Source organism: Protomyctophum bolini (assembly GCF_963924005.1).
Source record: "Protomyctophum bolini genome assembly, chromosome: 10".
NCBI classification, from domain to species: domain Eukaryota; kingdom Metazoa; phylum Chordata; class Actinopteri; order Myctophiformes; family Myctophidae; genus Protomyctophum; species Protomyctophum bolini.
This window is the reverse complement of record NC_137871.1, coordinates 7,560,843-7,588,703: the sequence shown is the minus strand read 5'-3', so window position 1 is coordinate 7,588,703 and position 27,861 is coordinate 7,560,843. Positions and strand designations below refer to the sequence as shown.

At 44.4% G+C, this 27,861-nt stretch overlaps 1 protein-coding gene across 1 annotated transcript in view; it reads left to right on the top strand.

Annotated features, from left to right (window-relative positions):
• Positions 1-25,309, top strand: part of glrbb (glycine receptor, beta b) — a gene marked incomplete at both ends in the record, with an annotated part of 39,121 nt that extends 13,812 nt beyond the window's left edge. The window contains 7 exons of the mRNA XM_080773329.1: positions 1,589-1,656; positions 9,809-10,035; positions 13,810-13,892; positions 14,075-14,215; positions 15,767-15,919; positions 21,585-21,901; positions 25,019-25,309. Coding sequence (XP_080629455.1) covers positions 1,589-1,656; positions 9,809-10,035; positions 13,810-13,892; positions 14,075-14,215; positions 15,767-15,919; positions 21,585-21,901; positions 25,019-25,309 — 1,280 coding nt within the window. The remainder of the gene's footprint in view (positions 1-1,588; positions 1,657-9,808; positions 10,036-13,809; positions 13,893-14,074; positions 14,216-15,766; positions 15,920-21,584; positions 21,902-25,018) is intronic.
• Between the last annotated feature and the right edge of the window lie 2,552 nt (positions 25,310-27,861).

Below are 27,861 nucleotides of genomic sequence, written 5' to 3'. Positions count from 1 at the left end.
GGAAAAAAAATTCACCCCTCTTCCCTCCCTCCCTCCCCCCTCACGCCCCCTCCAAGTGGCTCCATCTCCAATGTCTCCGTATAATCCTCTTTTAATTGACCTTATCTTATTATACCAACCTTGAAACATACCTTAGTTCCGTCACCAAGAATGACAGACATACCGACAGACATACCGACAGACATACCGACAGACATACCGACAGACATACCGACAGCCGATTTGCTCAGACACATAATGATGTAAATTCTCCATTCATTGTCAATGGCATTTAATGCTTGTGTTAAGACAGAATCTATATACTATATATAGCAAAGTTATAGTTCTGCATTTCCGGTTGCCCAGAACCAGCACAAAAGTCTCTCATTTGGCATGCTTGACAAGTAACTCAATATATGGGCATAAAAGGGACACATACATAATAATAACTGTTACTTTTTTTCCCTTTTTCTTTGGCTTTTTTCTGCCTTTATTGATAGGTTGAAAGTAGACAGGAAATGGGGAGAAAGATGGGGGGTGGATGACACGTGGCAATTAAGGCCGTCGGGATCGGGGGTCGAACCCGCGGCACGCCGTCAGGCTGGCTTGGTGCCCAGACGGTTGAGCTAACCAAGCTCCCAAAACAATTTATTGACAACAGAGCGGAAAACAATGCAACGTTTCGGCCTCAGGGGCCTTCGTCAGGTATACTAGAGTATACGAAGATACCTGAGGCCGAAAGGTTGTATTGTTGTCAGTAAATTGTTTTTGGGAGCTTTTAAAACGGTGTGCGGATCTCCTCTGTCCTTTCTTAGTTCATCGTTTGGATCCTGCACCCGTTGAAATGTGTGGATGTGCGGGCACCTCTTGGCCACAGTTCTGACATTACAACACAGGCACCACTCTAGTAATAATAATAATAACTATAAGACAGGGTCAAGCCCAAAAAGAAAAAAGCTACATGCAATATATACAATGAGTTATCTTATCATCATACTACATCATCACAGTCCGTGCTCATCCAATCAAATCATCACAATTGTGGTACACAAGCTGCATGGGCAACGAGGTTTGTGTGTAACCAGAGTCAGGCTCCATTCACATGGAAATGTTTATTTGACGTGGCCAAAAAAAGGCTTATAAGTAGATGTGTGCATTAAGTTTAATGCACACATTAAAGGTGCATTAAAGGTGATTTGTTTTAATGTGTCAAATATAGATATATCCTTTAATATGATAATCCTAACCCATTTTGTGCGTTGGTGTTAGCATTATGTTATGCTTTAGCTATTGAAAAATAGCAGATCTACAAGCTCATAGCGCGCCACCGAGTGGCGCGCTACGAGCTTGTGGGTCTGCTATTTTAGAAACGAACGACTGACATAGAAACATAGCTTTTTCAGAAAACTGTCAGGATATAGAGAAGACATTTTTAGAATCTGATCTCAGGTCAAAATGGGATAACTCTTTAAATAATGCACACAGTCATGCTCCATTAAGGCTGTTCAAACCTGTCAGGAGGACCTGTTGTGACCAACATTTCCACGGGTTCAGGATGCACTGCTTGAAGACAACCTCTTATACTATTTCTTTCTATTTCTTCTTGCAGGAATCCCAGTAGAAGACAGAGTGAATATTTTTATCAACAGCTTTGGCTCCATCCAGGAGACGACGATGGTAAGACACCAGCCTATAAATGTCACCAGCAGTTCACAATCACTTACTGATTCCTACTAATCAACTCATTGACCAGCCAACGGGTTTAAAGTGTGTGAGGACAAAACTTGCTCCTGCAGACTTTGTGGAGTGTATAATCCAGTTATTAGTGCTCGGTATTGTATGGGACTATTTAGTGGTGAATTCATTTGAAGACTGGAGAGGTCTCTTCTTCAAGCCCCATTTATCAGATGGCTTAATTGCTGATAAAGATGCTGCTGTTTGAATGCTAATGAATAGATTAGAGCCAAGGACAGAACTGGGTCGACCGTGGCTCACTTAGGAAACGTTAAGGAGAACATTCTGGAAACTCGCTAATGAGCTACCAAGGCTCTCTCTCTCTTTCTCTCTCTCTCTCTCTCTCTCTCTCTCTCTCTCTCTCTCTCTCTCTCTCTCTCTCTCTCTCTCTCTCTCTCCTCTCTCTCTGTCTCCCCTCTCTCTCTGTCTCCCTCTCTGTCTCTCTCTCTGCCCCCCCCCCCTCTCTCATAAGTTATTATGTGGAGTCAACTCCCGCAATTACCTGGGCCGCGAAATTCTAGTGATATATATATAATATAATATTCTATGGGGTTTGGGGGGGGGGGGGGGGGGGGGTTCAACTAGTGTACGCACATCCAAAACAAAGGTGGTCATTATAAAAAAAAAAAAGAGATCAATTGGAAGATCAATACGTCAGAGCAGCTGCTTTACAACAACAACAACAAAGATTGTGATCCTGGTGGAGGATGCTCTGAATGTCTGCTGTTCTCTGAGCTGAGAAGAGATCAGCAGACATCATGCCGTGCTGTAGATCCAAGGTGCTCCCTGATACCAGCAGGCAGGCGGTCCACTTAACTCCAGGAATGCCCAGAGCGATGTGGAGCAATACTGACAACATGTTTAATGAGAAAGAGGAGCACAATTATAGAACGAACGAAGATAGGTGTTTGTGCGTGCGTGCGTGGGCGCGCGTGTGTGTGTGTGTGTGTGTGTTTGTGTGTGTGTGTGCGTGTGTGTGTGTGTGTGCGCTCGTGTGTGTGTGCGCGTGCATTCGTGTGTGTGTCTGTGTGAGTGTGTTTGTGGGGGGGGGGGGGTGAAAGGGTGTGAGAACAGAGAGAGATGAAGACAGCAGGAGGGGAGGTTGAGAGAGAGACAAAGTGACAAAGGGCTGTGCGTGTGTGTGTGCGTGCGTGCGAGAGGAACAAACTTCTCCCTAGGGAAAGTGTGAGAGAGAGAGAGAGAGAGAGAGAGAGGGGGGGGGGGGGGGGGGGGGGGGGTGAAAGAAAGAGATGAACCGCCTCAGATTAGATCCTCCTCTCTCTCTCCTCTCCACTCTGGCGAGCAACAGAGAGAGTGTGAAAGAGTGCTGGAGAGAGGCAGCTGGGCCGTGCACCTTGCCACTTCAATTCGTCACCCAGCGGGATGTCTGATCTCAGAACAGCCAGGCTGGTCATTTTACACCACAGACAGCCTGAGCTCAACCCCGCTGCCCCCCCGCTGCAGTTGGCACGTCACACTAACTGCACTTTATCGAGCGCAGCCGCACAGAAAGATCACCAATTTGATATTGCACTGTGTAGAATTCAATCTGAGCTGTGTTTAACCCATTCTGGCCGGGAACCCATTTTGGTGTTTACTGCATCATGTTATGCTTTAGCTATTGAAAAATAGCAGATCTACAAGCTCATAGCGCGCCACCGAGTGGCGCGCTACGAGCTTGTAGGTCTGCTGTTTTTGAAAAATCAAAGAACGACTGACATTTTTTAAAATCTGATCTCAGGTCAGAATGGGTTAATCAGACCAGTGTGTTGTCCAGTGGAAACCTCGTATGAATCTGATCTCAGGTCAGAATGGGTTAATGGCCGCCGCCTGATTACCGCGAGCGCGCTCGCCGCCGCCTGCGCTAAATCTCCCCCCGCCAATCGACTGCCGTAATGGCAGTTTGATGGCTCAGCCCGAAGGAGAAGATATATTTCACCGTCTGGTTTTCAGAGACGGATGAGCTGTCAAACTGTAGAGAGAGAGAAATGGAGCACTGCCTTAGCTTATAAACGCACTTTAAGGCCTGACTCACACCTTCGCATCTATAGCATACAACATTGCTAGATGCATGCTACACTGTAAACCAGGGGTTCCCAAACCTTTTTGGACCAGGTACCCCTTTTGGGGTAGATATTTTTCCAGGTACCCCCTCATCCTCGCAACACGGATAACAAATAAATGTATACGTCTAAATGTAGACGTTTAAATGTAGACGTCTAAATGTAGACGTCTAAATGTAGACGTCTTCTCTTATGGGGGTCCCTGGCATATCTTTTCAAATGGGGGTCCACGGGCTAAGTAGTGTCAATTTGGGGGTCCTTGACATGAAAAAGTTTGGGAACCACTGCTTTAAACACTTTAGCACTTTATGAACATGAACAAAATAGATGGGTCCCCCCTGGAACTCCCTCAGGTACCCCTGGGGGTCCCCGGACCCCACTTTGGGAACCACTGCTGTAAACAAAGGGTAAGTGTCAATGCATTTCCAATGGAAGTCACATGGTTTGACACGACATTTTTGTTTGTGCAGCTTTCGGCTGTGTTTTGACTACTACCCCCCTCCCCCCCCCTCATACAACAAAAATGTTGTGTCAAACCATGTGACTCCCATTTGAAATGCATTGCGAGCTCGCGTCAGTAAACAAGTCTCATGCATATCAGCTATACATCAATCTGTTGTGAAGGTGTGAGTCAGGCCTATAAGAAGGAGAGGCGCTCATTGCAAGGTGGCGTTCGAGAGAGAACATAATGAAACCTTTTAAATGATTGTTGGTTGATGTTTCATGAACTCTATATATTGACCCTTTTATCCTCTATTGACCATTTTATTTATTATACTTATTGACAGCCACGGTACCAAAAACGTAAATCGTTTTCGTGCTCAGAAAAGCACTTTTTCATTTTCCATCAGTCCTAAAGTCCAAGTTACTTAAAAAAAATCACACCCGTGTGAACTGAGTGGTGCAACTCTCCCCCCCCCACCTCTCCCTCTCTCTCTCTCTCTCTCTCTCTCATTAGCAGGGAACAGTGCAGCACTATCCCTCTCTCTGTTTCTGGCACAACAGCGCCCCCTACTGGTGCTCATTATACTGGTGCTCATTGACGTCACAGGTGAACACATGGGTGGAACACGGACATTGCTTCAGGCCTGTACGACGTGTGGGCACGTCATAACTAACCCAACCGACGGGTTGCTATAGCGCATTGACATTGATATCAACCGAGAGAAAAATATTCTGAATTATTTTCTTTTTTTTGGAGTTGGCCTATATCCTTGTGCGCCATACGTTTTCGCGCGTGCACGTTGTCGTTCACGTCCCTGTGTACCGTTCACAAAGAAAGGCTCGGCGTGCGTAATCTAGGGAGCTCTCCGTGGTTTGGACCAGATGGATTATACTAAACTCTTCATTTCTGACTTCAAAATATGAAGCGAGCGATCATCAGCGACTTTTATCAGAATCTTATAGCGAGGTAAGCAAGCAAAAATATGTCTCCCTTTTTTTTCCGGAACGGAAGGTGGGGGGGGAGGTTACAGAGTAAAAGCGGCCATATCTTCCCGGCACCCCAAGCTTTTATTTTGAAAGAAATCTGATTGTGTTAATGTATACGTTTTCATGTTGCTGTGGCACTATAGACAACAACTCTGAATTGTCATGTATTGTATAGCTCACTATGTTGAAAACAAGTGCATATAGGAAGCATGTTGTCACGTACAACATACCTTGAGACCAGACTCTTTAGTTCTGCCTGCATGGCTTTAGACTGGAGAAGATGTTTCAACGACGACATGGAGGTGCGCCTGATCAGGAACACCACGCCACGTTCATCCGTGTTCAATTCGCTGCAGGCTGGCAAAAAGGCCAGTTTGAAAGGTTGTTTCGACCGATCGATGCATTTTTATAAACGGTCGGAAACTACAGACATCTGTAGGATACTGGGCTTACCTTTTTCGATTAGGCCTACCTATCGTCCCCTCTGCGACAAGCGCCACGTCCTTCAGCTGCAAGTAGCTGATGGGGAGGTCATAGATAGCCTGGTCTCCGGATGAATTTGGCAGATTGGTCTGGCACTTTGGTTTGAATTACATGTTGCTCACCCCAGAGTTGTGGGTGCCCAATCAGAGCCCACTACTCAAAGTGGGACATTTAGCGGAGGAAATTAGAAAACAGTTAAAAAGTTTCTGCTATACTTTTCTTCGTTGTGGGGAGATGAGAGTGGAAAGGAGAGAGAGAGAGAGAGAGAGAGAGAGAGAGTGGGAGAGAAAATGAGATGCAGTTTATTTCCACGATTAGCCTACACGTTATTGCTGATATAGAAAACATGTTCAAAGTGTGTAGAGCGTGCAGCATCCCTGTTATCCTTTATAGGTGGTTAAAGAATCTAACTGAGAATCAGCATGTGATCATTAAGTTGAAATGTGAAGATATCACAGATTTCTCTCGGACATACAGTAGACATTACTGAAGGAAGGAGGTTGTGATTCTGAACTGCATGCCCAAAATGTGCCAGCAGCAGCACAGCCACTGAGGGTTGTCATCCTCTCCATTCCACTTATGTGAGGTTTTGTACGTTTCCCCACATCTCCTGACATAATTATATCACATTATTAATGCTGCTGTCGGGTTCACACATGAGCAGGTCTGTTTCGTGAGCAGATAGCCATTTGTGTTTCTTTCAGCTAGCCAAATCCACAATTTAAATAGCAATGCACCAGGTGCAGGCACATCTGGCTATTAACGGGAACGAGAGACAACACACCAAATGTCGCTTAATATGTTTTGTTTTAAAGATTTGATAACCTACTTGAACAGTGAAATGACTTAAAGACTGAGACAACTTTATTCCTGAGTATACTGAGGTGTGTGGCTCAAATGTCTAATTTTTCTAAAACGTGTAGTCCCAATACTTGATTCTGATTGGCTGGTTACCGTCACGTGACCGGTGTACATTTCACAGATAACCCACACCTTCAATCACTTTATATAATTCGCAGCTGATTCCGCATCTCTGTAGCTGTACTGGGGAAGGGGAGCGCTTGATTGCCTTGCAAACCCATGCCGTGCGGGCGTCTAAGCGCCGCCCGGCTCATATGACTGTGAATGTGTGGCTCCAGGCGGCCCCGTAAAGACATCAAGCGCTATTCTCCCGTCACATAGCCTACTTGCAGCAAAACAAGGAAGTGATGTGGCTCGCTCTGGTGGCGCAAAGCGTAGCTACTTTTGTGAATGTAATAGTTTTATTAGGTTAATATTGCTACAGTATATGTTTGTAACCGTTTTAGAAAAGCAATAAGGGGGCCCAGCTTACTGCTGCCTACGCCTCCCTCCTAAAATACCCGGTAACCTGAGACCTCTCGTGGCTTATTGCTTTAATCTCCCCCGGTCCATAGGGATGTCCCTTTGGTCTAGTAGTCACTCTAGTGGTTAAGATATTGGACTTTCACGCAGGGGACCTGAGTTCGAATCCCGGGTGTGACATTAGCATACCAGTGGGTGTCCGCAAGACAATTACGTTACACAAAACATTAAGTACATTTCAATAGTCAATACAATTACAATAGTTGTAAAAGAGTTAAGAGAACAGAAAATAAGAATAAGCTAAAATAAAACATGAGAAATATGAGAATAAACTTACAGGGCAGCACAATAAATGAATCAGAAATGTCAGTAAAAGGCAGGAGCAAGATATGTGGTACAGAATGCTAGCCTGGAAACCAGATGCCCACACACACACACACACACGCACACGCACACACACGCACGCGCACACACACACAAATTGGATGTATTTTATTTGACACGTCATCCATCTTGGCCCTGAGCATTAACAGCCCAAACACCTGGTCCCAGAACAGCTTTGCGGTTGGCGCATCCCATCAAAACATGCACGACAAAATGGCCTAAAGCCTTGCTGAGTGATCTATTCCCACCAGCATCAGCCCCAAAGCTGCTCTAGCATTATAATGAGACTTTATCCATTTAACTTTCCAAGGCATTCTCCCGTCTTTCATTCGATTAAAATACCAAACATCAGGAGCATGTTCTCTGCTACTGCAGAATCTCTGTAGGGATGTTAAAACCTTGTGCAATATATTGGACATCTTTACAATCTTTTTTTACGCTCCTCTCTCATCTACATCAACAGCTGTCAGCAAGAGCCACGGCTCAACATTAACTTATTTTCCCTTTACATTTGTAGGTATAAGTATATAGACAGGACTTTTACATGGCAAAACAATTAATCCTCAACTCCAAAAGCTGTCTGTCCTCTTAAGTATTTTGGATCTTCTTTTCGGTCATACATTCACATCTCATAGACCACTTGTTCTCAAAGAGGGGTCCGGGGATTCAGAGGGGTCTTTGAGGGGGTTCCCCAGCTAAATAAGGAACAGATGAAAAAAATGAAAAATAGCTGATCTTCAAATAATACCATGTCTTATAGCCCTTGACATTCTTTTTGATGGGGTCCCTGGCACAACATATTTTCAAATGGGGGTGCTTGACATGAACCACTGTCTTAAACCACTTAGGATTAGCCACATGAGAGGGGCGATTTAACTTATTCCCAGTAGGAACATGACCATAGGTTAGAACAAATATCAATCTGGTTTCCGTAAACATCATTCCACGGAATCCGCACTGCTCAGAGTGTCTAATGACATTATGATGTCCAGCGACTCTGGTGAGTGCTCGGTGCTGGTCCTATTGGACCCGAGTGCGGCATTTGACACGGTCTGCCACAGCATTCTGTTGGAGAGGCTCAGCGAGTGGGTGGGCATCTCCGGGAGCGCCCTTGATTGGTTCGCCTCGTATCTAAGAGATAGATGTTTCTCAGTTGCCGTGGGCCCTTTTAGATCGGACCCTGCACCCCTCTCGTGTGGCGTTCCACAGGGGTCTGCATTAGGGACACTTCTCTTTGCCATTTACATGTTAACTCTAGGCCCCCTCATAAATAAATTCTCTGGCATTAAATATCACTGTTATGCGGACGATATTCAGCTCCACTGCTCTTTCAAACCGGACAAACTGGACATTTTAACCACCCTCCAGGAGTGTCTGCTCGCTATTGACAACTGGCTGGGGAGCAGCCTCCTGCAGCTGAATGCAACAAAAACGGAGGTGCTGATTGTTGCTTCGGACAAGACTGTCACTAAAGTGGCTTCCTTTATGGGGTCACTCAAGGGAAACATCCGCCCACACCTAAGAAACTTGGGTGTGGTATTTGACCAGTCCATGCACCTAGACAACCACGTCAAATCACTCACTCGCACCTGTTTCTTTCACCTCAGAAATATTGCAAAACTCCGGTCCATCATCTCCCACTCTGAGCTAGAACTGTCCGTACATGCATTTATATCTTCCAGGTTAGACTACTGTAATTCACTTTTCACCTGTCTCAACAAAACATCCATTGACAAACTGCAACTGGTTCACAATGCAGCCGCCAGATTACTCACCAGGTCAAAAAAGTCATGTCACATTACACCCATTCTAGCCTCACTGCATTGGCTCCCGGTACAATACAGAATACATTTCAAAATCCTCACTTTCACCCACAAAGCACTCCACGGCCAGGCCCGTGCCTACATCACTGAACTGATTCAACCCTACACAAACACACGTTCACTCCGATCAGCCGATCAGCACCTCCTCGTGGTCCCCAGGACCAGATTAAAAACAAAGGGTGACCGAGCCTTTGTAGTGACAGCCCCTGGACCTAAGAACTGTCCTTTCTGAGGCCTCTTTTAAAAAACAATTAAAAACACTCATGTTTAGACAGGCATTTGGTCACATATAATCACTGTTTTTCTACTGTTTGTGTTTTTATCTGTGTGTTTTTATTGTCCTTTTTGCTGCTATGTTTTTTTTTCACTGTTGACCCTGTGAAAATGGCTGCCTGCTGTTTTTATAGTTTTAATTTTGTACTATTGTAAAGCACCCTGTGCACTCGTGCTGAGAAGGGTGCTATATAAATAAAGGTCATTCATTCATTCAACCTACCTACTGTACAAAAACCAGTGAATACAACAGCTACTATTATGTAGCACATCCATGCTCAACTGATTTATTCTTGTTTGTGTCTGGTCCGACAGGATTACAGGGTCAACATCTTCCTGCGACAGCAGTGGAACGACCCCAGGCTGAAGCTGCCGCAGGACTACAAGTCTGACTCGCTCACTGTCGACCCCTCCATGTTCAAATGTCTCTGGAAGCCGGACCTCTTCTTCGCCAATGAGAAGAGTGCTAACTTTCACGACGTCACGCAGGAAAACATTCTGCTGTTCATCTTTCGCAACGGCGACATCCTCGTCAGCATGAGGTGAGGCAGGTTATGAACACATTCACCGACAGGATTAATTAAATAATGATTACTATTATGCCAGAATATCCCCCCGTTCAACCCTTATTTTGAAGATCCAAAACACTGCGATGGTTGGCTGAATGGTGTGTGTGTGTGTGTTGTCGGATCGGTTGTTATTCTCTCACTAGCCGATGAGAAGTACACTTAGAGTATATATTAATAGAGACAGCACCCGGAGGAAACCCTGAGGCGAAATGGACATATAGTGGCCGAATTTGGTATTGCAGCGCTGGGCCAAACTCATGAACGCGCTGGTACGTTGACTATATCATTGCGCACGTTCATGATGACACGTGAACGCTGAACGCGTGCAATGATAGTCAATGGCCAGCGCGTTCATGAGTTTGGCCCAATCAATCCCAGAATGCACTCTGTTCCTATACCCGGAAAGGAGGAGTGAAAACGCCTCATGCGCTTTTGAGCAACTTAATGCAAGTGGATGGGAGGAGAACTCGGGTGCCGTCTCTCTATTAGTATATACTCTAAGGAAGTACAGGCCGGTGCCATTAGAGCGAGCGCTATGCTCCGTGAAATAAGCGTTGTTTTTGACCAGAAATGCCGCCTGGGACAGGGGGCCTTTCCACTAGATCGGATCAAAACATTTTATGCAACAGTCATTCATTTTTATTTTGTTTTGTATTTTATTTCAGTTATAGTTTATTTCATTAATATACAATTTGTGGTTTTTGCATTGAATTTCAGACTTTTATATTTTATACTTGAATGTTGAGTACTGGTGTTGTTGGTTTGTCCTGTATCTGTTATGTAATTATCATGTATCTGTTGTCTGTCCTGTCTTATGTACAAACTTCAATAAAAATACTTGAATAATAATAATAATAATAACAGTCTTTCCTCTAGTGCCACACAATTAGGCCAAAGTTATCTGAAAATCTAATGGACTCCCTGGAAGATTGATCGTAATTATTTTAGTGACCCCATGACTCATCCTCTAGCATCGCCCTCATTTTAAAAAAATAACATGGATTTCATTATAACTCTCAACCTTTTGAGAGAACATTAAATGTATGAATGGATACTTATGTGTGGTAAAAAAGACGTGACTATTGTCAGTTGGTTGACTCGTTCGGAACTCGTTTCTAGGTCCTTATGACTTCTCTTTGCTGCAGCGTGTAAGGTAGCATCCACGGTTTTTAACGATTGGTGCCGCGAGCAAAGTTTCTATTTAAAGGACCACTTCACCACCATCTTCATGTAATTGGTCCTCACAAACGTTCATGATAAAATACCATAATTGTTTTCTATTCGGTCTGTGGGCACTTCAGAAACCCATCCACCAGTGACATCATCATTAAGCAGATTTCTTTTTAAACAAGATAAAAAATAAAAAAACAGTATTATCGTGAGAACGATGGCTTCCATTTACACATTTCCATGAAGTGGTCCTTAGAAAAAAGGGCATGAACAACGTGAAGTGGCCGTGGTAGGGGAAATTCCGTTTCACTTTCGTAATAAGTAACATATCACTCTCCTAAGTAATATTGCCCAACACTGCGCCCTGACACACTGCGGTTGACATGGCTGACGAGTTGATGAGTGCTCGGGGTGTTGCAAGTTTCTTGCTCAGGGAGGCTGGGAGGCCAACTTTCTGATCACCAGACGGCATCTGTACCCACTAAGCTACGGCCTCACACAAATCAATTCCGAGCAGTTATGGAAAAAAAAGTTTCTCTGCTGCGGTAATTCGCCTCCTGAATGATTTTTCCACAGACCGATCCATGACCATTTCTTTCGATTTTCACTGATCGGAACTGTCACAGTGATTTTGCTGCTGTATAATGTCCATGTACTGTACACACTGCTGTTTAGAAGATGAAGCTGACAATAACTGAAGAGACACCTGGCAAATTCTATACCTGCAAGTTAAACATATATTAGAGTCAGTCCTCAGACCTTCAGCAGGCAAAGCGATGTTTCTGCCATAATGACAGTGTTTGCATTGGCAGGTATAATGTCCTCACAAATAGAGATTTCTGTTCGAAGACGGAGATTTAATGTCTCAAATCTCTCCCTTGCCTCTACGAGAACCGAACGCCGTGTTCATTATCCAGATTGCTCTGCCGTAGCTATGAGCGGATTTGAAACGAAAAGCTGATTTTAAATTGGATTTCCTGCCAATGTGCTTTTCTGTTTTACCTCCACTGGTAAACAGGAAGCCAGCAGACACTGATAAAAACAACAGAAAACATACCGCAATATAATAGATAATATTAATAGGTTGTAGTGAACACTATGTGCCGTACTTGGTTCGAGGCAAGACAGTGTAGGAGGACCCAAGTGCAAGATGAGAGGCAGAGGCAGCTCAGTTCAAATGAAGATAATTTATCTCACCAAGCCCGATGAGTAGGCAGTCAAGACACAGAAAAAGGTATAGTACAAAGGGAAACACTATACTGGGAAAACTAGGGGATCTGAAATACAGGGCAAAAGAGGAGTCAAGGAACAAGGTACTATAACGAATACACAGTGACAATAAATAACAAACCAACGGAGAACTGAAAACACAAGGGTACATACATAGACAAGGACTAACTAGACACAGGTGATATAGCCTACAACAGACAAATCAACACAGGGATTGGCTGGGAGACTAACAGGACACAGGTGGACAACACTACACTAATCACAGGGTTAGACAATTAAGGCAGGCAAACATGGGCAACACAGGAAACCAAGAGACACTAGATACTACAAAATAAAAGGTAAAAGTACACATCAGGGTGACAGAACAGGTCACGGATCATTCATGACAGTACTAGGAGACACATCATTAGTGGGAGTTACCCAGCACTATTAACTTCAATTCAGTCAGACAACTCACGGAATAGATTTGACCAATATTTATTACAGAATGAGAACACAAGTGTGCATATGATATTTATCTTGGCGTTCGGCTCTGCTGCATTTACTCCCTGCTCGGCACGATTAACCTTCATAAACATTAAGAGCAGGGAGAACATAAACAACAGCCCACCGGTGGTGCTGGGGTGGTGGTGGTAGCAAACATCACATAACAACCAGGACCAAGAAAGGAAGGAAGGCAGACTAGTGAGCTTAAGTAGCCCACCCAATTGGTCAGCTGACCTGTGGGACTTGCACACACTTATACACCCACATAGAAATTCAGTATAGAATGCGCCTTTGAGCACGGCATGAATTCCCTCGAGTGTGACTGACTAAACTAAGTCTTTTATTAGTTTTTTTGATGTATTGATGTATCCAAGGCCTGGATAGTGGGGGTGAGTAACCGATTAAAGAAAGTTAATTTGGCGGGGTGAAATGCTCTCTTAATGCTATATTTCAGCTTAGGAAACGTCCTCAAATAATGTGACTGGGTTTGAAATGACTTCACAGTTGTTACGTGTGAGAACTTCACTCATCTACAAACAAAAGCTCAGCATGCAGAGTCAATGTCTGATAGCACAGAGTGGGAGAGTTTTGCATGCAGGTGCACATAGTGCTCTCAATGAGGGGAAATGCCAAAAAATATAAATAGGAAGACAGTTTTGTGCGTGGGGGGAAAAAAAAAACTATGGAAACTCATTATTTGTATTGTGAGTCACTCTGGCTTGAATTCAAGGCAGCATTTTTCTTTGCTGTTCTTTTAAAAGTTTTCATAGCCTCTCTCTCTCTCTCTCTCTCTCTCTCTCTCACTCTGTAGCCGTTACCATTCATGCACACACACCGTGGTCTTATCTTGTCTCTCCCCAGGTTGTCTGTGACTCTGTCCTGTCCTCTGGACCTCGCTCTGTTCCCCATGGACACACAGCGCTGCAAGATGCAGTTGGAAAGCTGTGAGTGTCATCAGTACAAACACATGCAGTCACAGCATGGCCCACATATTAATAATAATAATAAGTAGAAAATACAGCGTACATAATTCTTTTCATATATAACAATTCTCTGCGTGCGTGCGCGCGCGCGCGTGCGTGCGTGCGTGCGTTCGTGTGCGTGTGTGTGCGTGTGCGTGTGTCAGTTGGATATACCACGGACGACCTGCAGTTTATGTGGCAGACTGGAGACCCGGTGCAAATGGAGCAGATCGCTCTGCCCCAGTTTGACATCAGTCAGGAGGACATTGATTATGGGAACTGCACAAAGTTCTACTCTGGAACAGGTGAGCTCCTAACAGAGAAGAACATCCTATGGTGGAGTCTTCTCTACACTCTTGCTTTCCTAATAGAAGAGATGACATAGGAGAGGCGTTTGAGATGTAGATGGTATATACTGAGTATATACCATCTACATCTCAAACGCCTCTCCTATGTCGTCTCTTCTATTGTCTGTCTCAACTTTATTATTGTGTATACAGTATAGGGGTTCTCAACGTTTTTTTGGCCCGGGACCCCCAGAAATGCTTTGGCAATGTCTCGGGGACCCCCGCCCCGCCCCCTCCCGACCCCAAATATAAATTGACATGCTTCAATAAAAATAATAATAGAGACAATACACCATAAATAAATACTGAAACCAGATATAATCATTATGGAAGGTGTGTATGCATGTATTTTATGTGTACTACTATGTAAACTCTTCATTTCCATTTTCCATCCATTCAGTTGCAAAAAATATATATATATCACTAACAAGCCAAAAGATTGTGTCGAAGTTAAGTATCGAAGTTAGAGATGTTGCAAACAATGTAGTCGATTATAAATATCTATATTAGAATGTCTGCGTCTCTCTCAATTCCAGCATAATTATATATTAAAAACTAAAAACTAAAACTAATCCAAAAAGTAATCAATGGAATAAATGCACAAAAACAAAATAATTGATGATTGCACACTATTCAGTACCCGTTGTATACCTACATTTAGGAATAACAGAGCTGTGTGTGTGTGTGTGTGTGTGTTGTGTGTGTGTGTGTGTGTGTGTGTGTGTGTGTGCGTGTGTGTCTGATGGCTGGGGGGGGGGGGGGGGTGGCATCGTGGGGTAGCCTTTTAACGTGTTGCCATAGAAACCCATCCCCACACAAAGATCACCTTTGTGTGATGGCTGATTGGAGCCTGCTCTGCCACACAGACATCCCTTATAACGCTGCACTGAGTTCAGCCACAGCCTCCATGGGCTAGTTAAATATTATCAGGACTCTATATAGGATTATATATAGGGCCCTCCGAACGCACCGCCACAGAGGACCACGCCGTGATGTTGAGAGACCAATATGCACACCTCACATTGTGTACTTTTCCTGCCACTATTTGTCCAACTACTGCTAATGGAGCACTGGCCTTCAGACCACGAGCACTTGTCTTAAACTGTGTGTACGTGCGTGCGCGCGTGCATGTGTGCGTGCATGTGTGTGTTGCAACTGTGCGTGCATGTGTGCGTGCATGCGTGTGTCTCCTACAGTATCTCGCTGTTTCCCAAACAGTGGGTTGGGAGACTCGGGACCCATATGTGGGTCACGGTCCTCACGGACCAATTTTTAGGGGTCATGACTCTAAAAAATATATTTTTTTAATTATAATTCCCACAATTAATATACAACGTTTATACAAACAAACAAACAAATCTAAGACATTCCATAAATTAAAAAAAGAAAGATGACAAAGTAGTGAGAATATAGCCGAACCTGCTGGCCTATAGCGGTTCAGGACACGCGATGTGTGTTCGTGTTCCTGTTCACGACGACACAACTATACACCCGTTCTTGTGTCTGCAGGTTACTACACCTGTGTGGAGGTGATCTTTACCCTGAGGAGACAGGTGGGCTTCTACATGATGGGTGTGTACGCGCCCACCCTCCTCATCGTGGTCCTGTCCTGGCTGTCCTTCTGGATCAACCCCGACGCCAGCGCTGCCCGCGTACCACTGGGTATGGATCTGTTTTGGTTCTGGCTTGGTTCTTAAAGGGACATTTCACCCCCTTTGCAATTTTTTTTGTATTTTATTTTAATCATGTTTAGGACACAATAAACACTTTCCCGAGGTTTTTATTTGTGTAATATGTGTAGATATTTTAGTATTTCAAATGTCTGCTGACTCATCAGACATTGGTCTCACTTCCTTCCTTCCTTCCTTCCTGGACTGAATGTTGTCTCGGTAAGAAAGCCCTCCCCCTCTCTACAAGGAGGGGCAGTGCACCAAAGCATTATGGTCATTGTAGGAATTCAGCAATCCAGTATTATGCTATACTAGTCAAGCACACAGACTATATTATTTTTCTGACCGTAGGGTGCAAATTTCTAATTGTGCTACTGTTATCTACTATAAATACTACTAACATTGAGTGACTGCAGTTTCTTTCAGTGGTGAAATGTCCCTTTAAAACGTCCTGTTAACTGTAACAAGGGCAGTGTAACTGTAACAGAGGTCGCATATACAGTACTACACAGTATCCTCAGCATTAATTTATCCTTTTGTGTCCACATAAGCGAGAGCTAAATGAACACTCAGGGTTTCACAGTGTGGATATACCTGGATGAGAGCAGGCATGTTTGTTGCCGTTACCTCATTTCTCACTCAGTCACTTTTGGAATGAGTCATTATAATTATGTATTGGTTCAGTCCTTTAACTGCCACTGACATTTACCAAATGTTGTCGACTGCATCTGGGCACATAACAAATAATAGAAGCATGCACGTGCAAGGATTTAAAGGACCACGTCACCAATTTTCAACATTGGTTGATTCGTTGATTTGAATTAGTAACTAACAATCAGCCTTTCTTTCGGCATGGCTTTAGACTACAACAAATGGCTCAACTTACTTTCTTACTTACTCAACATCAACACCAGCCAGGTGCCACCAATCTAATCTCCATACAATCAAGGAGAGGTAAAGAAGGAGAGGAAGGATAGGTCACTTCCATTTGTCCGGCAATTCCAGCTGGCAGATTCGTTGCACTGGGAGGCAAACTGGAGCCGGACTCTGTGTGGCTCGCTGTCATGTCTGACAGAAGTGTTTCAGACTCAACATGTGTATCAAAGTCAGTGCATACTGCTTTGGTTGACTTCATATTATAAAACATTGAGCGATTGAGCCACACCCACTAATCGAATACTCAATTGCGCATTTGCCCCCCCAATGTCGGCGGTTAGCCAAGGCTCAATTATTTATTTGACAGACTTAGAGCATATGAATTGAGTCAGGGATCCTTTGGTCCTGAATCACATCGATTGTCACTACGTAATCCCATCCCTTTTAATTACACTGACATTTATCAGACCTCAGGGTTTGCACTGGTAGTTTTTGGTGGACATTCCCTTTGAGAAAACACCAAACCTTATTTATTTACTTTGCTTGTCATGTTGACCAAAAGTTCAACATTAATTCAGTCAAATAACGACTGGGCACTTTCATGGAAACCTGATTGGATGTTTTTGGAAAGGCTCTGTGAGAGCTTTCCATCACAGTTACGCAGAGATAGAGGTCTTTGTTGTATAGCAAACTTAGATGCCGTTTCACAAGACTTTCACAAGTATTTCTCCAAGGGTCACATGACATCATGGACCCAATCACCACCTCAATGACACCATCCATCAATGACAACATGGGGACACACGAGCTGTCGAGCGTGGTGCCATGTCCGATGTTGTTTCGCCTGTGCTATATCATTCTATACAGCTTTAGATTACAGACTATCATTCTATACAGACTGGGGTGGCAGTGGCACATTGGTGGAGTGACCGCATGGCAACCTCAAGGTCCCCCAGATTTAGTGTCGAAGTGTTCCTTGAGCAAGACTCTGAACCCCTAATTGCTCCCGATGTGCAGGTTGGTGCCTTGCATGGTTTCCTCCGGCATCAGTGTGTGAATGAGTGAATGTAATGCACACATCTCTGTAAAGCGCCTTGGATAAAGGCGCTATATAAATGCACCATTTACAGACTATCTTTCTATAGTGTTTTGGGTTACAGACGTATCATTCTATACTGTTGCAGATTACTGACTGGCAGACTGGCACACTCACTGAGTCATGTTTAAGGTGCAAGTCACAACAGTTTATTGAGAAGGTTTATTGGAAAGTGGGCAGGGAATAAGGTTTTAACACCACTACTACTTTCCGGATCAGGGTATTTCCAGGTTGACTCTATTGCCTATGGAAAAAACACGGAGTAGATGTCAGAAACACAAGCGAGGGCCTGCGGCTGTCTCCTCAAACAAGAGATTATTTTTGGTCTCAAACTGGCATTTCAAAAGGGGAATGTGTTGCTCCCGCCCGACATCATCGCCGCCCTCCCCCCCCCCCCCAAGGAGAGAGCGAGTTCTGATACAGTCAGCTCATATAGCCTGTGTGTACAGTATGGTGATCTAATCGGCCCTCCCGGTCGTAAATATAACCCTCCCACTGATTTAACATGCATGTATCGCTATGCACTTTTACGTCGATGTGCTGACCTAGGCCCATATGAGCTGTCCATGGTGCTGATGTCCCGCCCCAAGCCTCGGCTCCCCCTGGTGGGCGAGGTTAGAGGTTCGGGCCCAGAGCGATGTTCCACAATATACATACCGACAGACAGACAGACAGACAGACATGTAGAATAGAGAGAACTGAGTTCCGCTGTACTAAGACCTGTCTCAGCCCAAGTGGAAGACCCACAGATTATATAGCTCTGGAGGTTTGGGGCTGAAAAGGAGAGATTGGTGAAAATGTCATGATAGCGACATGATTCACCTCACCAGACAGACACTCTGCTCTGTTAGTTCACACTACTCTGGACGGTAGACTAGATCGTGTATACGCAGTTTCTTGAAATTTTATACAACCAGGATAATCAGTTCCGCGTGTTGGAAATGTCAGATTTTATTAAACACTTTAAAATAGAACGCCAGTCACACCAGAACAGACCCAAAGCCGAGCTTTGACATTTAGAAGTCATTTCTCATTTCTCCCTGAACAGGGAACACCCAATTACTCATCCATGTGTATTCATATAGCACTCGGTCCCAACATTACTCATCTGAGAGGAGAAAAGCGTACTGGTCACGGCCTATAAGGCAGAGAGAGTGCCGGGAAGCGGGGGGCTTCCAGGGGTTGAACTGTCATTTGTCCACTTCCGCCAAATTCTAGCACTTCCGCTAAGACAATATGGTATAACAGTATGGTATTCATACCAGTGGTTCTCACACTTTTTCGTGTCATGGACAATACTGACGTATTTAGCCGCGGAACCCCTGTCATAAATTGTTTAGTGTCAGGGACACACAGTGCTCCCCCCCCAGAAGAGAAGATTTGTGTTAAAAAATATATATTATTCAAACATTTGTTCAAAATGTGCGCAAGGAGATCGAGGCAGGGAAAAAAAGAAAAGGGGTTCCCCTCACATCAGATATCGAAGCCTTTGCTACAAAGCGTACAACTAAACAGTTTCTTTTAGCTTTTACCACAAGAAATAAAACAAAATGTTTTTTGCAGGATCCAAAAAGAAAAAAAAACATATTTACACATAGTACCTGAGATTCAGACTCAATATACTTAAGGAGGTCAGTTAAGATGCGAGAGCATAGCGGCCGATGTGTACTGTGCACTAAATACGTCAGTTAAGTTGCTAGCATAAAAGATGAACACAAAAGTGCTCATTGTGTATTGTGGGATTAACCCATTTTGGGCAGGAACCCTTTTGGTGTTAGCATTGTGTTATGCTTTACCTATTGAAAAATAGCAGATCTACAAGCTCATACGAGCTTGTAGGCCTGCTATTTTTGAAAAATCGAAGAACGACTGACATAGAAACATAGCTTTTTCAGAAAACTGTCATTTTCAAACAGATTTTTTTTTTTTTTTAAATCTGATCTCAGGTCAAAATGGGTTAACGTGCAAAGTGTTGATCTAAATTACTAACCACATCGATCTGTTAGCACCATTACGGTGTTGCTGCCACAACGAACACCTCTGGATCTTATACAGATAAGATTCATCCACTGTTGTCTCATTCCACTCCTCCACCTCGACTCACCATCCTCCTTCGATCCACTCCTCCAGTTGTTTCTCTCCCCCTTTCGTCACCTTCATCATCATCATCATCATCATCATCCGTCCATCTGGTCCCGAGAGCTCCGTTCACCTCCGTTCTCACAGTGGAATCATTTCAGGTCAGTCACCTCCCAACGCTGTGTGTGTGTCATGCTGGATTGTGTGTGCGTGCGTGCGTGCGTCTGTCTGTCTTTGTTCTCCTTTTACTATCCATATCCATGTTGGGACCACAAATCCACACAAGGACAGCAATAATTCTCAAAGTGGTCCGTGTCGGGACATTTTTCAGGTCCCCTTGAGGGAAAGGGACATTTTAATGGCTAAGAAATATGGCCCCCAACCAGAATCTTGGTTTGGTCGGCAGGGTTATAGGTTATAATTGCTTTCGAGGTCCCCATGATACAAGTGTGTGTACCTGTGTATGTATGTTTGTATTTGGTAGTTGTGTAGGCCTTTCTGTGTACAGAAGAGTCATCAAATCATTATCCTTCAGAGTCACAATCTGTAATATTTTTTGGCAGGGACCAGGTGCATGTACGGTACTGTACAAGACAGTTGACTTATGCACAGTGTAAACTCAGAAGTCAGAAACACTTTATTGCAAGTATATGCAGGACATGCCGTAGAGCAATTACTTAGGGCAATAACAAATTACAATACATAAAACAATGTCGGGGACAATAAACAGTTCTTGTCGAGCATGACACTTTACATGTTAGACTGGCGGGTGGAGGAGGGGGGAATGAACTGGATCTTTCAGTTCACACTATACAATCATCCTAATATGAACCGGGGAGGTGAAATGCTCTGTTCTGCCTCAGCTTCCTTTGTTATGCAAAGATATAGACTGTGTTTATAATTAACCTGCCCTTCAATAAGCTCATTTACGGCCCTGCACAACATCACAGTCTTCACAGACGCGCTATTTTTGAAAGGCCTGTTTCCTTTTCGCCCCCCTAATGGAACACAGGTCTTATTTCCTAATTATCCTGTGTACTCTTCAGACACGTTTTTTAAAGAGACAACAATATAATGTTCCTATAGCTAACTTGACACTGAACTGCTTGATGTTATCGTACACGTGGTTAGCCTATATGCTAACTACAATATATTACTAACAAGGTAACGTGTCCTTGCACATTACCGCTGTCCTGCAAACAGGGACATGGATGTTTTCACTGATTTGGCCTTTGGGTGAGAGGATTGGACAATGCTATATAGGTGAGGTTTGCTGCTTTCCAGAGACTGTCCCTTCATATAGCACACATCGTTGTTTTACTGCAATACTTGTATCTGGACAGCATGATTAATATAGAGATTGATATAGAGAGAATTCGGTAAATCACTGGATTCCAAGGATCCTTTCTGTTTTGAGAAAGCAACCGGATCTTCAGCCAATACAATTCAAAACGTCATCTACAGTACCCATTTTCACCGTTCTCTTGTCTCTGCTTGACTGGTCCTTTTCTCTCTCGTTCTCTCTCTCTCTCTCTCTCTCTCTCTCTCTCTCTCTCTCTCTCTCTCTCATTCTCTCTCCCTCCATCCCTCCCTTCTGTGTGTCCAGGCATCCTGTCGGTGTTGTCTCTGTCCTCCGAGTGCACGTCTCTGGCCCAGGAGCTGCCCAAGGTGTCCTACGTGAAGGCCATCGACATCTGGCTGATCGCCTGCCTGCTGTTCGGCTTCGCCTCGCTGGTGGAGTACGCCGTCGTCCAGGTGATGCTCAACAGCCCCAAGCGCATCGAGGCCGAGAAGGCCAAGATGGCGGCCAAGGACAAGGCGGAGGGGAAGACGCCGGCGGCCACGACGAAGAACAACAACGCGGTCAACGGCACCCAGGGGACGCCGCTGCACGTCAGCACCCTGCACGTCAACACCGTGCACGTCAGTACCCTACATGTCAGTACCCTACACGTCAGTACCCTACACGTCAGTACCCTACATGTCAGTACCCTACATGTCAGTACCCTACACGTCAGTACCCTACACGTCAGTACCCTACACGTCAGTACCCTACATGTCAGTACCCTACCTGTCAGTACCCTACACGTCAGTACCCTACATGTCAGTACCCTACACGTCAGCACCCTGCACGTCAACACCGTGCACGTCAGTACCCTACATGTCAGTACCCTACACGTCAGTACCCTACACGTCAGTACCCTACATGTCAGTACCCTACATGTCAGTACCCTACACGTCAGTACCCTACACGTCAGTACCCTACACGTCAGTACCCTACATGTCAGTACCCTACCTGTCAGTACCCTACACGTCAGTACCCTACATGTCAGTACCCTACACGTCAGCACCCTGCACGTCAACACCGTGCACGTCAGTACCCTACATGTCAGTACCCTACACGTCAGTACCCTACATGTCAGTACCCTACATGTCAGTACCCTACACGTCAGCACCCTGCACGTCAACACCGTGCACGTCAGTACCCTACATGTCAGTACCCTACATGTCAGTACCCTACACGTCAGTACCCTACACGTCAGTACCCTACATGTCAGTACCCTACACGTCAGTACCCTACACGTCAGTACCCTACACGTCAGTACCCTACATGTCAGTACCCTACACGTCAGTACCCTACACGTCAGTACCCTACACTACACGTCAGTACCCTACACGTCAGTACCCTACACGTCAGTACCCTACATGTCAGTACCCTACACGTCAGTACCCTACACGTCAGTACCCTACATGTCAGTACCCTACACGTCAGTACCCTACACGTCAGTACCCTACACGTCAGTACCCTACACGTCAGTACCCTACACGTCAGTACCCTACACGTCAGTACCCTACACTACACGTCAGTACCCTACACGTCAGTACCCTACATGTCAGTACCCTACACGTCAGTACCCTACACGTCAGTACCCTACATGTCAGTACCCTACATGTCAGTACCCTACACGTCAGTACCCTACACGTCAGTACCCTACATGTCAGTACCCTACACGTCAGTACCCTACACGTCAGTACCCTACATGTCAGTACCCTACACGTCAGTACCCTACATGTCAGTACCCTACATGTCAGTACCCTACACATCAGTACCCTACACGTCAGTACCCTACATGTCAGTACCCTACACGTCAGTACCCTACACGTCAGTACCCTACACATCAGTACCCTACACGTCAGTACCCTACACGTCAGTACCCTACACGTCAGTACCCTACATGTCAGTACCCTACACGTCAGTACCCTACACGTCAGTACCCTACACTACACGTCAGTACCCTACACGTCAGTACCCTACATGTCAGTACCCTACACGTCAGTACCCTACACGTCAGTACCCTACATGTCAGTACCCTACATGTCAGTACCCTACACGTCAGTACCCTACACGTCAGTACCCTACATGTCAGTACCCTACACGTCAGTACCCTACACGTCAGTACCCTACATGTCAGTACCCTACACGTCAGTACCCTACATGTCAGTACCCTACACGTCAGTACCCTACACGTCAGTACCCTACATGTCAGTACTCTACACGTCAGAGTACCCTACACGTCAGTACCCTACACGTCAGTACCCTACACGTCAGTACCCTACATGTCAGTACCCTACATGTCAGTACCCTACATGTCAGTACCCTACACGTCAGTACCCTACACGTCAGTACCCTACATGTCAGTACCCTACACGTCAGTACCCTACATGTCAGTACCCTACACATCAGTACCCTACACGTCAGTACCCTACACGTCAGTACCCTACACGTCAGTACCCTACATGTCAGTACCCTACATGTCAGTACCCTACACGTCAGTACCCTACATGTCAGTACCCTACACGTCAGTACCCTACATGTCAGTACCCTACACGTCAGTACCCTACACGTCAGTACCCTACATGTCAGTACCCTACATGTCAGTACAAATTACAATGCATATCAGTCTGCCCTACAGGCTTTATACACTGGGTGCCCCAAAGCAGGTTGCTCACTGTGGACCTGTGGTTATGTAGATTTCATCCTCACGGCTATCATGATTGGTAGACAGGTATTGATGAGGGGTTGGAAAGCGCCGGGGGGGGGGGGGGGGGGGGGCCTCATTTCATGACTGTTTTTTTGTGGAGATAGGCAGGGTTGCATCATACGAAGAAAAAGGATACATAATGCATATTGCTGTCAGAGATCGCATTGCGGTGTGAGCGCAACATCCTTTTATTTTTCCTTGGATACAGTGTACAATAATGTTACCCAGGTTCAATGGCATTGCACTTTTCACTCCACTGTAATTATTGAGTTACTACTTACTATAGCTACTTTGAAGATTTCAAAGATTATTACTGTACAAAACATGCCCTATACTGTATACTTTGCCTATTTTAAAATAGCTGATCTACAAGCTCACAGCATGTTGCTTCACGACGCGTTGTCAGCTTGTAGATCTGCTATTTTCAAAAGATTGTCTTACCATAGTATGATGAACTTGTGAAATGGGACTTTCTGCGTAATGACTACTTTTACTTTTGGTACATTTTGATGCCAATACTGTACTCTTAGTAATGTTTGAGTATTAGTACATTGTGGTATTGATTACTTAAGACAAAAAAATGAGTCTTCTTCCACCACTGCACATCAGTACAGTCAAATCAGTAGCTGCCCTGCATAGCAGTAGGCCTACTCTGTACTGGAGAGACAGACAGTATAGGAAAACTTAGAAAGAAAGAGTTTTTCTGTGGACTTGATGCCCCGCTCTCTGGCTCTTGGTCAGAAAAGCTGATCTCAGCCATCTGTTGTGAGGGGGGGGGGGGGGGGGGGGGGCAGAGAGAGAGAGAGAGAGAGAGAAATGTGAGTCTGTTGGCTCTGTTGCAACGTATGATACTGTAGATTCCATTTGCTGGAAAGTGGGAATATGTCAGATTTAGAGCTACAGTCTGCACATGTGGAGTAGGGTGTTTGTCTCTTACTCACCTGGGCTGTGTGTGTGCTATTTATATATAACCACTGCTTCTCTCTGCTTCCTGCAGGTTGGGGAGACTCGCTGTAAAAAGGTCTGCACGTCCAAGTCGGACCTTCGCACCAACGACTTCAGCATCGTGGGCTCTCTGCCGCGGGACTTCGAGCTGTCAAACTTTGACTGCTACGGCAAGGCCGTCGACCTCGGGTCCGCGGGCAAGTCCAAGGCCAAGCAGAAGAAGCCGCCTCCTCCGAAACCGGTCATCCCCTCCGCCGCCAAGCGCGTCGACCTGTACGCCCGCGCGCTGTTCCCCTTCACCTTCCTCTTCTTCAACGTCATCTACTGGTCCGTGTACCTGTGAACGAACGGCCGTCCCCTGCACCTTCCTCCCTTACCTCCTCTACCTCGCGACACAAAAGCTCCTTACTGTCTCACTGTTTACTTAAAAGGGTTTCACTCCAAAATTATAGAGATATCCACCGTGTTGATGTCAGTCATGCTGCTCAGGAGCGATATGCTTATTACACAGTGCCATTAGAGTTGTTCTACCTACCTACCTACCCATGCACTTCTATTTTTTGAAACATTGAACAAAAGAATATCCTATAAGAGTTTTTCTATCTTTGTAAAAAAAAAAAAAATGTAGTGAAACCCTGGTTTTATTGATATTGGTACTAGAGAGAAAGGTATACAGCATCGCAGGATCAATTGTTGTGATGTAAGGGTGTTTAAGTAAATCCACAAGAGTGTATAAGTAAATCCACAGTCAAAAAGATAAGATAACGTATTAGAAATGATACTGCAGAGATCTATACGAAAGAGCATTGTGAATAACTATATCGTATTAAAGTTACTATTTATTTAGCCTTCAGTGCAATGTGTGCCATTGTATAGGCTATATGCTGTAAGTACCTTGCATGTTAAAAATTGCACGTATATGTAATATATAATATATAAATATATAATTATGTTTATTTATTAGAGTTGGTGCTGATGATTTTTCATTTGCAAAGACTCTCTGTGTGGATCTGTTGAAAGGCCTTGTAAGCTGTTCTGATGGTCAATGTGACACTGCCACTCCATTAACCCATTCTGACCTGAGATCAGATTCATACGAGGTTTCCACCTGGACACACACTGGTCTGATTAACCCATTCTGACCTGAGATCAGATTCTAAAAATGTCAGTCGTTCTTTGATTTTTCAAAAATAGCAGACCTACAAGCTCATAGCGCGCCACTCGGTGGCGCGCTATGAGCTTGTAGATCTGCTATTTTTCAATGGCTAAAGCATAACATGATGATAACACCATTCAGAATGGGTTAACTGTATAACGTTTGGTATTGTGAGCTTTCACTCCATCCCGTTCACCCCCAGTCCAACACACTCATATCTTGAATAAATGGGTCACTCCTGTGTGGCCATGTGTTTTTGCCACATGTGAAATTTACAAGCAAACTATTAAAGTTATGAAAACCTTATAATGTGTCGGAATAGTGTTGCTTTTTTTTAACCCATTTAGGCCTGACCTCAACATTTTTAAAGAATTCTTCTAAATCCTCCAGTTTTCTGAAATAAATATTTTCATGATTATTCAAAAATATAGCAGACCTACAAGCTCGTAGCGCGACACTCGGTGGCGCTCTATGAGCTTGTAGATCTGCTATTTTTAAATAGCTAAATTATAACATAATGTTGCACCAAAAGGGGTTCCCGCCCAGAATGGGTTGTAACATTTTATATGAACCTAAATGTAATACAGTTTTGTATAACCTATATCGTATAAAATATATAGGACACAGGGAAACCAGATTTATGCACATGAACCCTGTCAATATAGTTAAACAATTCAGTGAAAACAGCTCATCTACAAGCTCACAACTAGCTAGTTTCGGTGAAGAGTTTCTATGTGGGGGAAAAGGAGGGTGCCAAGTACAGACCCCTGGAAGACCCCAGTCAACAAATTATCCCATTCTGATCTGAGATCAGATTCATACGAGGTTTCCACTCGACACACACTGGTCTGATTGACCCATTCTGACCTGAGATCAGAATAAAAAAATGTCAGTCGTTCTTCGATTTTAGCAAAAATAGCAGACCTACAAGCTCGTAGCGCGCCACTCGGTGGCGCGCTATGAGCTTGTAGATCTGCTATTTTTCAATAGCTAAAGCATAACATGATGCTGACACCAAAATGGGTTCCCGTTCAGAATGGGTTATTGAACAAACGACAGCGATAGATCTTCGTCAGGTCAGTATCAAGATCTGGATCTATATCAAGATCGAAACGTTTGTTCGTTTGTTCAATGAAGTAATCATTTACCAAAAGAGGTGCGTGTAAATAGGTATGCTCTGATATTACTTCTAAATCATCACAAAGATATGAAAAAGTGTTCATTTATTACTAATATCAAACTTTTTTACTCTTTAACCCATTTTTCACCCGTGCAAATTACCTATAGCTGTCATCCTTGGCACTATACTCTCCCTCTGCCAACCTGGGGAGAGCCCCGAACTGAGCTCATGCTTCCTTCAATATAATATGAGGAGTGAGCAGGTCGCTAATATAAAACGTATGGTGACAGCAACTGACTAAAGCCTCGTATACACCAAGAAAAGCAACAACAAAAAATTGCTTCTCTTGTTGAGACTTAAAAAAAAACAACAAACAAAAACACCACTCTACCTGAAAAAGAAAGACTACACCAGCCCAAACCTCTGAACATAACAGTTTAGGGTGCAGTCCGCTTAACAAAAAACAGGTTAAGGTTTCACCGTGAGGAAAGGCAAAAAAGGATGCTGTTCTCCTCTCCAGCTTTAATTTTTTGGCTGGTTGATTGAGGATGAGGCCCAGGTGTGTCCCAAATCTCCTCACTGCTCCTTCAATCTCCACTGTCACAGCCAACTCTCCACT